This window comes from Hyperolius riggenbachi, chromosome 3 (genome assembly GCF_040937935.1).
Source record: "Hyperolius riggenbachi isolate aHypRig1 chromosome 3, aHypRig1.pri, whole genome shotgun sequence".
NCBI lineage: Eukaryota > Metazoa > Chordata > Amphibia > Anura > Hyperoliidae > Hyperolius > Hyperolius riggenbachi.
This window is the reverse complement of record NC_090648.1, coordinates 517,215,112-517,232,400: the sequence shown is the minus strand read 5'-3', so window position 1 is coordinate 517,232,400 and position 17,289 is coordinate 517,215,112. Positions and strand designations below refer to the sequence as shown.

At 50.0% G+C, this 17,289-nt stretch overlaps 1 protein-coding gene across 2 annotated transcripts in view; it reads left to right on the top strand.

Moving 5' to 3' along the window:
- The window catches only part of SLC6A7 (solute carrier family 6 member 7), a 186,660-nt gene that overhangs the window by 119,542 nt on the left and 49,829 nt on the right, over positions 1 to 17,289 (top strand). For both annotated transcript variants that reach the window (XM_068278419.1, XM_068278420.1), the window contains exon 9: positions 10,476 to 10,588. In XM_068278419.1, the coding sequence (XP_068134520.1) occupies positions 10,476 to 10,588 (113 nt within the window). The remainder of the gene's footprint in view (positions 1 to 10,475; positions 10,589 to 17,289) is intronic.

Genomic DNA, 17,289 nt, shown 5'->3' with positions numbered 1-17,289 from the left:
TTGTGGCAGAGTAGAACATTGTCAGGAGTTTCTGGGACATACCTGTAATGATCCGCTCAGCTGGCTGCACAGGCAGACGGCTGTTTGACCATTCCTCTAGTCTGTGGGCTGCAGGTCTCTGGAAGAGAGACCTGTCTTTTCTCTGCAAGTTCCAGACCTGTTCTGCTGCTGAGGGATTTGCATACATTGGTTATGCAAATCACCTAGCTGCCTCCTTTGTAGGCTGGCAGTATAAAAAACTATGTTTTCCCAGAGTCCTTTGCTGGTCATCCCTTCAGGGTTTGTTGAAACACTCCTAGAGTGTCGGACATGCTATTTCTTGTCAAAGTTATCTTAGAGTAATTCTTGGGACTGCACTAGGCAGTTTCCCTAGTGCAGTTAGATTGTTATCTGTTTTGTCTGTATTGCCTCTCTGCTGTGATTGTCCTGTCGCCAACAGTGGGCGTCAGGAAATCGTTCTGTCTGTCTGGGGGTGCTAACCAGAGCAGCGGTTGCTACTGGTAGCCCCTTCTGTTCATCTTGCTTGGATCGCACTAGCCTCTAGCGGTAGCGGCTGTGCATCCTTCTGATCTATGTTCTTGGAGTGTAAGCTGGAGCAGCAGTTGCTACCGGCTACCTCATCTGTCTGTCGTGTTTGGATCGCACTAGCCTCTAGCGGTAGTGGCTGTGGACCCTTCTGATCTGCTTTCTTGGAGTATAGCTGGAGCAGCAGTTGCTACCTGCTATCTCATCTGTCTGTCTTGCTTGGATCGCACTAGCCCCTAGCGGTAGCGGCTGTGGATCCTTCTGATCTGCTTTCTTGGAGTATAGCTGGAGCAGCGGTTGCTACCTGCTATCTCATCTGCCTGTCTTGCTTGGATCGCACTAGCCCCTGGCGGTAGCGGCTGTGGATCCTTCGGATCTGTGTTCCTGTTCCTGTACCCGGATCGCACTCGCTCTGGCGGAAAGAGCAGTGGATCTTCCCTAGCCTGTTCCTGTACCCGGATCGCACTCGCTATGACGGAAAGAGCAGTGGATCTATCCTCTTCTATTCCTGTTTTCCATTTGTCTGTCTTGTCTGACACGAACGCTTGCTGTAGGCTCGGTGAGGTAACCGTTAAGCAAGCGCTCACGTCCTCTGTTTCGTGTTTGTCTGTCGGTGGTCAGTTAGGCGTGCTTGTCTCTGTTGCGCTAAACGTGCGTAGATCGCGCTGTAAACGTGTTCGCTGTTGCGAATGAGTGCGGTGTTCGCGTTTAGTTAGCGTTTCTTATTTTCGTTATTTTCTCATTGTCGTTTGCTGTGCCTTTGCTACTCTTGAGTTCTGTTCTGATCAGTCTTGTGTCACTTCTGGCGATCGCCTTTCTCGCGATCGCGTTCCTGCTTTTGTTTCTGCTGATGTGTGTTCACCATCGCAGGGTCGCGACTAGATTGGTGAACACACATTCATCCTGTATCTGTGCTCTTTCTCTTTAAGGGCTGTTCAGCCCCGCATTGTCTTAGATCTGTACAATTCCCATCTGGCATTTGTGGCTGTGCAGAGGCTGTGCTCATCTGCACTCCACAGCGCCATCTGCCGGTGGGAATTGCCCTCTGCTGGTGCATTGCAACTCGCCTGGGTTCACCCAATTATATGCTTGTGGATGGTTTTTGCTGTGTCAGTGCACATCTTGTGCGCTGACCGCGAAAACAATTCCGCAAATGTTACAATACCAACCTTTTTCAGTTGGCGGAGGAAAAAAAGCCTCTGCTGGGCCTTTCTCTGTGTGGAGGTGGTGTCGGATTTCTAGGTCAAGTCTTTGGAGATGGTTGTGCCCAAGAGGCGTGCACAGGTAACTATTTCAAGATCCGAGCCATTGATGCAGATTGGAGGTGGAGGGGCGCGTTTCCTAAAGTCTACAACCACCTCAACGGTTTTTTGCGGGGTTGAGGACCAGGCCATTCTCTCTGCACCAGTGGCAAATTCTTTCAACCTGGTGGCGGTACTCCTGCTCTTTATTTTTGTTAATGAGGGCAACTTTGGAGGTGTCATCAGCGAACATGATCACTTTGACAGAGTCTGATGTGGACCTACAGTTGTTCGCATACAGGGAGAATAAAAATGGTGACAGTACACATCTTTGAGGGGCCCCAGTGTTGGTGATCTTTGGTTTTGAGAGGATAGTGCCTAGTTTAACGGTCTGGGATCTGTTAGTGAGGAAGTCTGTGATCCACAGGGGTAGGATGGACCTCGAGCGTGGCAAGGTTCTTCTGAAGTATTTGGGGAGTGATGGTGTTAAACGCCGAGCTGAAGTCAAGTAGGAGGATCCTGGCGTATGAGTCCGGTTTGTCTAAGTGGTCATTGACAAGCTCCAGGCAGATGTTTATGGCATCGTCTGTGGACCTGTTTGCTCTGTAAGCAAGTGACTCCATGGAGGATTTTAGGAGGGGCAAAACCACTCTTTCAAAAGTTTTCATGATGACAGAAGTGAGAGCCACGGGCCTGATGGAAGGTAAATCTGACAGCCTGTTACAGATAACAGCGCTTTGTACATCATCGTTCCACAACTGGCTAACCTAATACTGAGATTCCCTGAAGACGAAGGCATTGGGGACCCCCTCAGTATGTTCTCTTTATCTCCTGAATAGTCGCCTGAAGGCTGCAATCTCATATTATTGACTTCTGTAACTGTCTCCATCCCACGCGGGATCCTGCAGCCTGCCAGATGGTGTGTTACTTCCCCGAATCTGCTGGGAATGGATTGTGCGGCAGATACTCCCCCCTCATTCAGCTCATTCTCTCCTCTTTACTCGAATGATTTGTGGTCTGATAATTATTTTATCATTAGAATTCTGCTGTGAGTTTCTGATCAGTTAGACTCCACGGAAGCATCAGGGCCGGGAGAATCAGCTTGTACAATTCCCTTCACAACAAAGTAATGTAAGCAAGTCACATGAAAAAACACAATAGGTATTGACAATAGAACTGAATAAACAAGAGTCAAAACCATAATGTTTACATTTCAGGGTTAAAGCACATCTGAACCGGGATAAGAAAGCTGACTTTACGTACCTGGGGCTGCTTCCAGCCCCCCCCCCCCCCCCCCCAGTATAGGCTGCCAGGGAGCCCCTCTATACTTTTTTCTTTTTTTCAAATAAGTTTGATTGAATTTTGAATTTTTTTTCAAAAACATAACTTAAAACGAAATACATACCGTAAAATCAGCCCCCCACCCAGTTCCTCCCTAACCCTACCTTCTCGTGGTCCCTCCTGCGAAAAGCACATAAGACCTATATAGATGCGTGGGTGATCGACTTCTGCCGCGTTCCCGCTTGTCCGTGCGTGCACCCAAATCGATTCCCGCTCGTCCCCGCCGGCGCTTCTTATCTCCCGCTCGATTCGCCGCTACTGTACGGCCGTGAGTATCGAGCGCGGAATCAATCCCCCCGGTGATCGGACACGTAGGATATTATCAATCGAGCCATCAGCGGCTCGATTGATAAGGGGGCATCGAGCCGTGTATGCCCATTGCCCAGCAATAGATGTCTGATAATCAACACCATGTTTCTTTAGGTGCTCCAGCCAGGGGATCCTATCACATGTAAGGGGGCAATTGCGTTGTAGATAAGTCATCTTGTATTGTTGGGGTGCTGAGTTTGACCCATTCTGCTGCTGTGGTTCTGGCCTGATCCAGTGTAGGATAATGGTTTTCCTAGCATAGTAGCATACAGAGTCCCATAGGAGTATTAGGCATTCTGGAGTTTAAGAATTTGCCTGATAGGTGTAATTTAGGATCAAGAACAAAGGATCTCTCAAAGATTTTTTGTAAAAGATCATTGACCTGGGTCCAATAAGTTTGCAGATGAGGGCACTGCTATACCATATGAATACAATCAGCAGGCGATTGTTTGCACCTAGGGCAATGATCCATTCTGTCTGCATACATCCGGGACAAACGTTGCAGCGTATATAAATTTGAATTGTGTAAGTCTTTTTTTTGTTGCGATAAGATATTACGTAGGAGCATCCAATAGATCCCTCCACTCCGATTCCTCCAGGTCAGGCATGTCTCCGCACCAAGTTTGGCACTCTCTATCCCCTCTAGGATGTTGCGTCCATGAGAGTTGTGTATATAGTAGAAAGAGGAGATTCTAGCTGACTTCTCATCAATAAGGATTCCAGAGGATCAGACTTTAGAACAATTTGGTTAGGAAATTGAGACTGAGCTGCATGTCTGACCTGAAGGTATCTGAAGAACATTTTATTGGATAATGAAAATTCAGCTTTTACTTGATTAAAGGGAGCCAGTGGACCACCTCGGAAGAGATGCTGCAGCCACTTAATACCCATTTTGGACCATTGTAATGGGTCAGGAATACTCTGGAAGTGAAGGGAGGTTAGAATTGCACCATATGGGTGTGAATGGGGAGTACACGCTTGATTCAGAGTATTTTCATTGCACCTTATTCCAGGTTTGTATGGTGGTTTTCATGGGAGTGGGAAGTTGGGTGAACGCTTTGGATCCTCTGAAAGGGAGAAGAGAGAGACCCTCATAAGAACCCACCACCACAGCTTCCAGAGTAGTTGCAGTGTTTCTGTCATCTTGGGCGAACCACCAACGGGTAGTGACTAGGGCCGAAGCCCAGGAGTACATTTTAAAATTGGGCAGTGCAAGTGCAATACCGCCGAGAGATACAGGGAGTTGCAGAGTAGCTAAAGAGATTTGAGGGGTACCCCCTGCCCATAGGAATTCAATCAAAATTCTATCAATCTTCCTAAAGATGTAATTTGGTATGCTGTTTTATGTCTGATTAAATAACGTATTTTTATCCTTATTTGACATTGTGCGGACTACCCCTTCACTTTTTGCCATTGTGGGCCCGAGCAGCCCAATTCCTGCTTTGTCGATAGGATCCAGGTTAGAGCGGAATACCACCTACTTTGCCAGGGAGCCCCCCTACAGTAGGCTGCCAGGGAGCCCCCTACAGTAGGCTGCCAGGGAGCCCCCCTCCAGTGTAGGTTGCCAGGAATCCCCCCTAGAGTAGGCTGCCAGGGAGCTCACCTATTGTGTAGGTTGCCAGAGAGCCCCCTCCAGTGTAGGTTGCCAGGGAGCCCCCCCAGCGTAGGTTGCCAGGGAGCCCCCCCAGCGTAGGTTGCCAGGGATCTCCCCCCCAGCGTAGGTTGCCAGGGAGCCCCCCTCCAGTGTACGTTGCCAGGGATCTCCCCCCCAGTGTAGGTTGCCAAGTAGTCATCCTCCAGTGTAGTTTGCCAGGAAGCCCCTCTTCCCCAGTGTAGGTTGCCAGGGAGCCCCCCTGCAGTATAGGTTGCCAGGGAGTCTCCCCCAGTGTATTTAGCCAGGAAGCTCCAGGAGTCGACCCTTCCTCCGTGGGGAGAAGTAATACAGCTATCCGGGGGATCCACGTGTGGTCCATCTACTTCTTCGTCCTCCTTGGCGGTGGGAGCTGTTACCTATGAAGTGGGACGGCTAGGAGGAGGAATAACATGGCTGCGTATGGAACCCCAGAGAGATGAGTTACTGTCACCGCTCGCAATGCACTCTGTGTGTGTTCGTAAGCCCTCCTCCGCTGCAACGACTCACGTGGTACTCGCCCCACCTGCCCCATAAAATGGGCTTTTGCACCACATTGTCATCCGAGTCCCCTGTTTTGTGCCAATGTCATCCCTAATTAAAAGCTGCAACACCGCTTGGTCGCAGCTACGGCGGGGCATGATTTGCCATGGCCGGGAGCGGGAATTATAATCGCCCATCTGCAGAATGCTTCTGGCCATGGGAGCATGATCAGTGAGGCACAGGGATGGGACAGCGCTTGCACCGTAGCTGCTACCCAGCGGAGCTTTTCGGTAGAGGTTACAGTGGCACAACAGAAGTGACCTGGAGGACAACCTGGGGCCTCAAAGACTACGAGGGATGGAAGCCAAGTAAACAAGTCCATTTTTTAAATCTTGTTTCAGGTGTGCTTTAAGCTTCTTATATGTGCTAGATCAGGGATGTCAAGCTGGTCGTACGAGGGCCGAGGTCCTCACACATTTGTGACACAGCTCAGTGTAATTGGTGGGTCTGGATCAGGAAAGGTGCGGTCCATCAAGTAGAACACATTCCTCTCAGTCCATCCTAAACACTGGCCTGGATCTGGCCCTCCAGGCCTGGAGTTCCACACCTAGATGGTTCTCAGCTGAGGCGGACACTGGGGTCACCCTATACTAGAATCTACCATATGTACAGCAGGCCCTGATCTCCTTCCAGGAGTTGTGGAGAGATGTGGAGCTCAGATGTCCCTCTATGGGGGGTAGGGGCACCGGTACTGAAGCCTCGGGCAGCAGCAGAGAGCAGTCCCCAACCCATCGGTCAGAGAATGCTAAGGGGGATGCAGGGCAAAACGCGGGGACAGCGAGGAGAGTGGAAAGGCTCATTAGTACCCAGAGCCTTGCCTTGCCTTAGGTGACTATCTGTGGTTTTTTATGACTTCAGACTCCCTTGAAACATTGTAAAGCTGCAGGAGAGAACATTGTAGATGAAGCCAGAGGATACAGAGGTGGTTATATAATGAGATGAAGGAAGCGGTAGTGGATGCCTGGCTGATGTATTATAAACACTACTCACCAGAGACAAGGCAATATTGCTGAGTTCCTATTATTGGAGAGTTTATTAGTTTTCCTAACATAACATAGTCAGGATTATTGCTTCTCTTGTGAATTATCTGAGTGATTTCCTCGGGTTATCTCCCGCTGGGATAGGCCTAAGCTCTGATCTCACTTCATGCTGGTTAAAGTCTGGCATTTCCTCCGTGTATATTGTGTAGAATATATCATAGAGTGGGTGTATTACATATAAACATCATTGCATTATTTATCTTACTATTACCTGGCTAGCGGGGTTTGTTTGCATCAATAGCTTTCTTAGTGTCACATGAAGCTTGGCTGGACTTTATAGCAATATATAATTTATTAAAACTCCTCCCCCTATCAAATCATATCCCCACCCCCAGGAGGAAGTCAGGGAGGAGCTGGGAGGGGACACCAATCTCTTTCTTAGTGTCAGATGAAGCTTGGCTGGACTTTATAGCAATATATGATTTATTAAAACTCCTCCCCCTATCAAATCATATCCCCACCCCCAGGAGGAAGTCAGGGAGGAGCTGGGAGGGGACACCAATCTCTTTCTTAGTGTCAGATGAAGCTTGGCTGGACTTTATAGCAATATATGATTTATTAAAACTCCTCCCCCTATCAAATCATATCCCCACCCCCAGGAGGAAGTCAGGGAGGAGCTGGGAGGGGACACCAATCTCTTTCTTAGTGTCAGATGAAGCTTGGCTGGACTTTATAGCACTATATGATTTATTAAAACTCCTCCCCCTATCAAATCATATCCCCACCCCCTGGAGGAAGTCAGGGAGGAGCTGGGAGGGGACACCAATCTCTTTCTTAGTGTCAGATGAAGCTTGGCTGGACTTTATAGCACTATATGATTTATTAAAACTCCTCCCCCTATCAAATCATATCCCCACCCCCTGGAGGAAGTCAGGGAGGAGCTGGGAGGGGACACCAATCTCTTTCTTAGTGTCACATGAAGCTTGGCTGGACTTTATAGCAATATATGAGTCATTTAAACTCCTCCCCCTATCAAATTATATCCCCACCCCCAGGAGGAAGTCAGGGAGGAGCTGGGAGGGGACACCAATCTCTTCCTGTGAGTAAAACAAGGCGGTACATAAGAATAGGGCAGGCTATGGAGCATGCAGAGGTTTCCCACGTCCTCCTGGCTGCCACCATTGCTGTGTGTGGCCCCCCGGAACATGTCTGACAATACAATATATGTTATGTGACTGCTCTCCTCTGCATGCCCGAGCGGCTCCGAGTTACAGGCAGGCAGAGGACCACGGATGAGATCTTCAGGACGTTCCCAGGCAGGGGCCGTGGTTACCGGGAGGATCCATGGGCTTCCCTCTTCTCAGGTAAGTATCTGTTGTTTTTGTCATCTTGGGTTTACAATGGTAGATCTGTAAAAACAGACAGAGGCATGCTCTTTGCTTAAAGAGACTCTGTAATAAAAAAAAGTCCACTGGGGGTACTCACCTCAGTAGGGGGAAGCCTCAGGGTCCCAATGAGGCTTCCCCCTCCCCTGCAGCTGCAGGCAGTCCAGCGCTGGCTCCCCCGAAGTGTCCCAGAATCCTCCCTCGACAAGCCTGGCAAGCACTGATGTGTGCTGATTTATTTACCTTCCCAGGCTCCAGCAGGGGCGCTGTTGTGGGTCTCAGCACAGAGATAGGCGGAAATAGCTGATGTCTGTCGGGTCCGCTCTACTACACAGGCGCAGGAGACTTGCAGGAGACTTGCGCCTGCGCAGTAGAGCAGCCTGACAGCGATCGGCTGTTTTCACCTATCACCGAGCGGAGAGCCGATACTGCTGCTGCACTGGAGCCGGGAAGGTAAATATTTACATCCCCGCTGTTCGGAGGGCCCAGCGAGACCGCCGTGGGACACAGGAGGACGGAGGAAGCCTCAATAGGATCCGGAGGCTTCCCCCATCCCAGGTGAGTACCCCCCAGGGCAGGGAACTGTTTTTAGTTACAGGTTTTCTTTAATGACATGCCTCTGTGTCCTCCCTATCTATGCTGCCTTCTGTCCCCCCTTTGCTCTGCTGCTGTTGTTTACTAATTGTAGCTCACAAAGGAATGTAAACATAAGCAGCATGCTGGAACTGAGCTGCCACACATAATAAAAGCAGACAGCTGAGAAATGACCACTAGATAGATTTCAATACATAAATACAGCAGCTATGCAACAAAATGCAATGGCAGCTTTCAGAGCAGATAAACTGTACTTTAGGAACTCGTAATTTGTAGACAGACAATATTACTTGTGGACAAAAGCAAATATAACTGTATGGGTAATAAAACGTAGGAAAACTCATTGTTATTGAATTTTATGTCAGAGTTTTATCCCACTTTAAAGTCTTGTTTTTATTGCAACATATATTAAAAATAAAGCCTGCACAGTTAACAAAGCCCGGACATGAAACAGTCTATTCTGATCAATGGCTCTACTTTATGGAGTAATGTACAAGTAGAAGAGAATGTCCATAGCTGCCTCCTCGATGGTGCTTCACTATTGGAATGCTCTGTTGGCATGTGCCAGTGCTCGGGTCCTGTGCGGCATTGTGGAGCTCTAATTGGCAAGTGTCCCTACAACTAATTATCCAAACTGACTGAGCTACAGAGAGCCAAGACCTGTGATGATGGATGCAGACTTCTGTCACAGGCAGAGAGGATCATGGGAGAGCTGAGCCAAGATAACATTCATCCAAGGGAGATGCCAACCTCGTCCAGAAATGTCTGTTCGTAGAATAATCAATGTGACGGTATGAAGACCTTCTACCCGCTCAGATTCCTGGAGAAAAACTCTTAAGTTGTGCCTTGACACCCTATAGATGTAATTCTCAACACATATTCTCAAAGCAGAACTCCTGTGTGTCTTTCTCAAAGGCTATTGGCCAACCCAAAAGCACAAAAAGTTTTACTGAACACACACCCAGCTTTAGGCCTGGTTAACGACCTGTTGCTTCCACGGTCATCTCCAATGGGAAACATAGAATGAAAATGTGGCACTTGTGCAAAGAATGGTAAACAGCTGGGAAAACTGTACTGGTGCTGCCCATTCATTTGAATAGGCAGTATCTGAACAAATAGCACCACGGCTGGCGGTAAACTTCATGCAAGCATCTGTGACAACCGGCCCTAACACAGACAGTGAATAGGAAGGCTTCTCATTTATACACTCACTGCTACCTGTGGACATGGCTGGCATTGCAACATAAAGACATTGTACATAATACAGGCTTGTGCTTTAACAACTTTGGGTGGGAGTTCAGTGATGAAACATTCTGGTTGCTTCCTGCTTGTGCAGTGTGCTCTGCTCTATGGAGAGGAGAGGGGAATGGGAGGAGCATGCTCTGCTCTATGGAGAGGGGAGGGGAATGGGAGGAGCATGCACTGCTCTATGGAGAGCATAGGGGAATGGGAGGAGCATGCTCTGCTCTACAGAGAGAAGAGGGGAATGGGAGGAGCATGCACTGTCTATGGAGAGGGGAGGGGAATGGAAGGAGCATGCTGTGCTTTATGGAGAGCGGGGAATGGGAGGAGCATGCTCTGCTCTATGGAGAGGGGAGGGGAATGGGAGGAGCATGCTCTGCACTACGGAGAGAGGAGGGGAATGGAGATGAAAGTGGCATCCTTTGTGATAGGAGGTCCCTGCTGGTGGATTGTGGAAGGGGTGACCAGTGACATTGGGGGACCCCTGTACACATTTTACATTTCAGGCCAAAACCATAAGAAACGATCTTTGTGGTTGAGGAGAATGTAAAGTTTACATACTGCTTAAGTTGGTTTTACCAATAATTTGGGGATAGTGTTTAATAAGGTTAGCACTTGGCTTGGTTGGGTGAAAGGTTGGTCATAAAATAAAGCAGTTGGTGAACAGTTGATGTTTGTGTTGCAGGTCCTGGCTTGGCCTTCGTGGTGTATCCACAGGCCATGACTATGCTCCCGCTGTCTCCTTTCTGGTCATTCCTCTTCTTCTTTATGCTTCTAACTCTGGGATTGGACAGTCAGGTAAGCATTCCGCTCGGAAACCCCTCATATGTGTAACTCCATCAACCCTCTTGTGAATCAGTCTCTTCCTTTGTCTGAAATGTGTAAATATTAGGTGGTGTTGTGGCCAGTTTGGTTATAGTTAGGAGGGTCATGGTGGCCACACGCCTGGCAGATAGGTTACCACCATTCTGTGGGTGTCACCAAAGAGAAAATGGTAAAAGGGTGACAACATTGGGGCTTCCCATAAACATTTTGCAGGGTTAGGGGGAGCTTGAGCTGTCGCTATCCCCTGTCCATTTTCCTGAGTGCCCTTTCACGCCAAGGCGGTGTGCTGTGGTATTTTTACCACACCCCACCGCCGTGCAGTAAAGGCCTCGATTCACAAAGCGGTGATAACCCAGTTATCACGCCTAAAAGACTTTAGGCGTGATGACCTTTTCACCACTGAGTTATCACCGATTTTTCCTGCTCTTCGCGCGAAGTTACCGCGCGTAAGCGCGTTCGCGCGTACGCGCGTAAGAGCGCGCGCAAAGTCCCATAGGGCTTAATGGGAGCTTCGCGCGAAGCGGCGGGGGCAACTTCGCGCGAGTTTCTTCTTATCATGCCTAAAGTGACTTTAGGCGTGATAAGGGCCTTTTCACCATGGTGCTAACACTTTGCACCGCTTTGTGAATCGAGCCCATGACTCTAAAAAATCACCAATGCGACGTCGTGGCGCACATGAACTTCTGCATAACCCAAGCAGGAAGTAACGGCAAGTGCGCGACACTACCTGCTTGGCCAGCGGCCAGACATGGAACACCCTGCACTGTGTAGCACGGTATTCCCTGAAAGCCTGGCGACACATAGATTTGAAAAAAAATCACCGATGCGACATTGCGGCTCGCATGAACTTCTGCATAACCCAAGCAGGAAGTAACGGCAAGTGCGCGACACTACCTGCTTGGCCAGCAGCCAGACATGGAACACCCTGCACCGTGTAGCATGGTATTCCCTGAAAGCCTGGCGACACATAGATTTAAAAAAAAATCACCGATGCGACATTGCGGCTCGCATGAACTTCTGCATAACCCAAGCAGGAAGTGACGGCAAGTGCGCGACACTTCCTGCTTGGCCAGCGGCCACACATGGAACACCCTGCACCGTGTAGCACGGTATTCCCTGAAGGCCTGTTCTTGAAGGTGCAATGCGGTGCGTCGGACGTTGCGTCCACATCACTGATGCTGGTGTGAAACCAGCCTTAAGATGAAGATAGACTAGAGTCCTATCCTGCAATGTTAGCCCTCCTGTGCAGGGTCATGTACTTACTCAGGGACCTTCAATAACATGGAAATAATTCAGACTCAGGGCCTCAAATATTTATAGGGTATGGCCCTCTCTGGGGTTGAGGGGATGAAGTCATGAAGGTTTGCTGCCATCAGGGCACCAAAAAATGCTTATGTACTAATACAGTTTGATGAAGGGACCCCAAGTGTCCTTGAAATGTTGGACTGTTCCTCCTCCTGTTGCAGTAAAACACATGCTTGACTTCTGGAGTGTCGGCTATTCCTCTGCCTATTCTGAGCTTCTAGTGGGCAAAGCAATGCACTGGACCAGTCTGAGTGCCGACTTGAGCTACATGGCCCAGTACTGTGTGGATTGCCGGACACCTGTGTGCTGTTCTGTGATACATCCCTGTATAGAATCTATCTAGATGACAGTCATCTTTAGATACCTTCCTCAGAATCAGAGTTGGGCCGAACCTCCGATTTTAGGTTCGCGAACCGGGTTCGCGAACTTCCGAGAAAGGTTCGGTTCGTGTTAAAGTTCGCGAACCGCAATAGACTTCAATGGGAATGCGAACTTTGAAAAAAAAAAAATAATTATGCTGGCCACAAAAGTGATGGAAAAGATGTTTCAAGGGGTCTAACACCTGGAGGGGGGCATGGCGGAGTGGGATACACGCCAAAAGTCCCCAGGAAAAATCGGGATTTGACGCAAAGCAGCGTTTTAAGGGCAGAAATAACATTGAATGCTAAATGACAAGCCTAAAGTGCTTTAAAACATCTTGCATGTGTATACATCAATCAGGTAGTGTAATTAAGGTACTGCTTCACACTGACACACCAAACTCACCGTGTAATGCACCGCAAACAGCTGTTTGTGTAGTGACGGCCGTGCTGGACTGGTGCGCACCATGGCGAGAGTGCATGTTTTGGTGGCTTTACAGCCCATATGGTCGCCTGGCTGATGTAGCTGAATGACAGAACAGTGACTGTCCAGCTGATCAAATTTGGTCTGACCACAATGAAGCAACGACCTTATTATCTTTTGTGCGTCCCCCGAGACACTCATCTAGGCGCCGGTCATTGCTTCATTGTGATACGCAAGCCCCTTCACCACGGCAAGGTAATGATCACGAAGGGGAATGGGCGCATGTACATGCCTTTTCTTTTGTTGTTGCAGCTGCCCGCAGTGCAGCCAGAAAAATTAGGCAGTCATGTACACGCACCAGAAAAATTATTACAGCGGCCGCTGCTAGCAGCGGCCTAAAAAATTCAGCAATCCGCCTGGAGTCCCGGACCCTGTTGGTGGTGGCGGAGAAGGTAGTCAAGCGGCCTGCAGGCAGACATGCTGTGTGGAGGGACTGGGAGCGACTTAGTCTTCTTGGGGCAGGCCAGGCAGCCAGTCACACGGCGTGCAGGCAGAGATGCTGTGTGTGCGGGGACTGACTTAGTCTTGGGGCGGGCAGCAGCCCTCCGGGATCCATGCCTCATTCATTTTGATAAAGGTGAGGTACTTAACACTTTTGTGACTTAGGCGACTTCTCTTCTCTGTGACAATGCCTCCAGCTGCGCTGAAGGTCCTTTCTGACAGGACGCTTGCGGCAGGGCAGGAGAGAAGTTGGATGGCAAATTGGGACAGCTCTGGCCACAGGTCAAGCCTGCGCACCCAGTAGTTCAAGGGTTCCTCATCGCTGTTCACAGCAGTGTCTACATCCACACTTAAGGCCAGGTAGTCGGCTACCTGCCGTTCCAGGCGTTGGTGGAGGGTGGATCCGGAAGGGCTACGGCGAGGCGTTGGACTAAAGAACGTCCGCATGTCCGACATCACCATGAGATCGCTGGAGCGTCCTGTCTTTGACTGAGTGGACACGGGAGGTGGATTAGTGGCAGTGGTACCTTGCTGGCGTTGTGCTGTCACATCACCCTTAAAGGCATTGTAAAGCATAGTTGACAGCTGGTTCTGCATGTGCTGCATCCTTTCCACCTTCCGGTGAGTTGGTAACAGGTCCGCCACTTTGTGCCTGTACCGAGGGTCTAGTAGTGTGGCCACCCAGTACAGCTCATTCCCCTTGAGGTTTTTTATACGGGGGTCCCTCAACAGGCAGGACAGCATAAAAGACGACATCTGCACAAAGTCGGATCCAGTACCCTCCATCTCCTCTTGCTCTTCCTCAGTGACGTCAGGTAAGTCAACCTCCTCCCCCCAGCCGCGAACAATACCACGGGAAGGTTGAGCAGCACAAGCCCCCTGCGACGCCTGCTGCGGTTGTTCTCCTGCCGCTGTCCCCTCCTCCTCCTCCTCCTACCCCAAAGAAACACCTTGCTCATCATCCTCTGAATCTGACTCGTCTTCTGCACACGACTTCTCTTCTTCCTCCTCCTCCCCCCTCTGTGCTGCCGCAGGTGTTGAGGAAACAGCTGGGTCTGATAAAAATTGGTCCCATGCCTGTTCCTGCCGTAACGGTTCCTGGTCACGCTCATTCACAGCTTCATCCGCCACTCTACGCACAGCACGCTCCAAGAAGTAAGCGTAGGGAATTAAGTCGCTGATGGTGCCCTCACTGCGGCTCACCAGGTTGGTCACCTCCTCAAACGGCCGCATGAGCCTGCATGCATTTTTCATCAGTGTCCAGTTGTCGGGCCAGAACATCCCCATCTTCCCAGACTGTTTCATTCTACTGTAGTTGTAGAGGTACTGGGTGACGGCTTTCTTCTGTTCTAGCAGGTGGGAGAACATGAGCAGGGTCGAGTTCCAGCGAGTCGGGCTATCGCAAATGAGGCGTCTCACCAGCATGTTGTTTTTGCGCTGAATTTCCGCAAAGCGTGCCATGGCTGTGTAAGACCGCCTCAAATGCCCACAGAACTTCCTGGCCTGCTTCAGGACATCCGCTAAGCCAGGGTACTTTGCCACAAATCTTTGAACCACTAGATTCATGACATGTGCCATGCAGGGTATGTGTGTCAGCTTCCCCATATGCAAAGCGGCAAGCAGATTGCTGCCGTTGTCGCACACCACGTTGCCTATCTCCAGGTGGTGCGGGGTCAGCCACTCATCCACCTGTTTCTTAAGAGCAGCCAGGAGAGCTGCTCCAGTGTGACTCTCCGCTTTGAGACAAGACATGTCTAAGATGGCGTGACACCGTCTTACCTGGCATGCAGCATAGGCCCTGCGGAGCTGGGGCTGTGTAGCTGGAGAGGAGAACTGCCACTCAGCCAAGGAGGAGGAGGACAGCGAAGAGCATGTAGCAGGAGGAGAGGAGGTGGCAGGAGGCCTGCCTGCAAGCCGTGGAGGTGTCACAATTTGGTCCGCTGCGCCCTGCTTGCCATCGTTCACCACCAGGTTGACCCAATGGGCTGTGTAGGTAATGTAGCGGCCCTGCCCGTGCTTGGCAGACCAGGCATCCGTGGTCAGGTGTACCCTTGACCCAACGCTCTTCGCAAGAGATGACACCACTTGCCTCTCAACTTCACGGTGCAGTTGGGGTATGGCCTTTCTCGAAAAATAAGTGCGGCCTGGCATCTTCCACTGCGGTGTTCCGATGGCCACAAATTTACGGAAGGCCTCAGAGTCCACCAGCCGGTATGGTAACAGCTGCCGAGCTAACAGTTCCGCCACGCCAGCTGTCAGACGCCGGGCAAGGGGGTGACTGGCCGAAATTGGCTTCTTCCGCTCAAACATTTCCTTCACGGACACCTGACTGCTGCTGTGGGCAGAGGAGCAGGAACCGCTCAAGGGCAGAGGCGGAGTGGAGGAGGGTGCCTGTGAAGGTGGAAGGGAGAAAGCGGCAGAAGCAGATAATGCACCTGATGGAGGAGGAAGAGGAGAAGGAGGGTGGCTTTGCTTTTGTGTGCTGCTGCTGCTTTTGCTCAGGTGGCCATCCCATTGCTGTTTGTGCCTTTTCTCCAGGTGCCTTCGTAAGGCACTTGTCCCTACGTGAGTGTTGGCCTTTCCACGGCTCAATTTTTGTTGGCAGAGCGAACAGATGGCTTTGCTCCGATCTGAGGCACACACATTAAAAAATTTCCACACCGCTGAGCCACCCTGGGATGTGGGCACTATGGGGACCTCAGCAGCTGATGCTGAAGGGCAAGTTGGCTGGCTGTACATAGGTGGCGATACATGGTGCCGGACTCTGCCACCAGCTGTTTCTGACGAAGAGCTGCCCCAGCTTCTTTCAGCAACTTCTCTCCTCCTACTACTCTCTGACTCTCCCTCTGAACTGTCCCCCTCTTCATCTCCTCTATTGGGAACATACAGAGGATCCCTATCATCGTCATCATCGTAATCATCCTGCCCAGCTTCGCTTGACTCAGAAAAATCCAAAACATGCACCATCAGTAGGTCCTTCATCCTCCTTACACGTTACATCCATAGTGTTATCGCGTAACGCAGACATATGAGCTGGTGAAAATTCATCTGGCTGTAACAACAATGGCTGTACATCAGTGATTTCACCACTAAATAATTCTTGCGAAGTGTCAAATGCAGCGGAAGTGGTGCTAGTAGTAGCGCTGGTGGCTGAGCAAGATGAGGGGCCTGATTCACAAAGCGGTGCTAACAGTTAGCACCCTGGTGAAAAGCCCTTTATCATGCCTAAACTCAGTTTAGGCATGATAAGTTTAGGTGTGATAAGTTTAGGTGTGATAAGTTTAGGCATGATAAGTTTAGGTGTGATAAGTTTAGGCATGATAAGTTTAAGCACCAACTGCGTTAGCACCGCAGTGCACAGCTGATCAAAAGTTTTGCGCTAGCAAAGTCTGGTGCACTTCGCATAGAGTTTAATGGCGCTGCTTTGCGTGCGGGACTTTGCATGCTATCTACACTTATCTAAACTTAGCATGCCTAAACTTATCACACCTAAACTTATCATGCCTAAACTGGCTTTTCACCAGCATGGTGCAATGGTTATCATGCCTAAAGTCTTTTAGGCATGCTAACTGGGTTAGCACCGCTTTGTGAATCGAGCCCGAGGTGTTCTGTGTCGCTAAATACTCAACCACGTCCTGACAATCTTGGGAGGTGATGGGACGTGCCTTCTTCCGAGCACTGTACTGTGGGCCAGGTCCACACGAAATTACATTTACACGACCTCGCGCAGACCTGCCGGGTGGCCTTCCTCTGGCTCTGGCACTACCTCTTCCTCTACCTGTTTTGTCCATATCGGGTATGCACGGAGTGGTATATCACACTGCGTGCACTCACGTAGGTAGGTGGGTTCACTTAACTGCTCAGGTATGCGCACTGATGCGGTGGGTTCACTGAACAGAGCAGGTTCAATGAACAGTACAGGTATACAGTGGCGGGTTCACTGAACACAACAGGTATGCAGTGGCGGGTTCACTGAACAGGTATACAGTGGCGGGTTCACTGAACAGAACAGGTATACAGTGGCGGGTTCACAGAACAGGTATGCAGTGGCAGGTTCACTGAACACAACAGGTATGCAGTGGCGG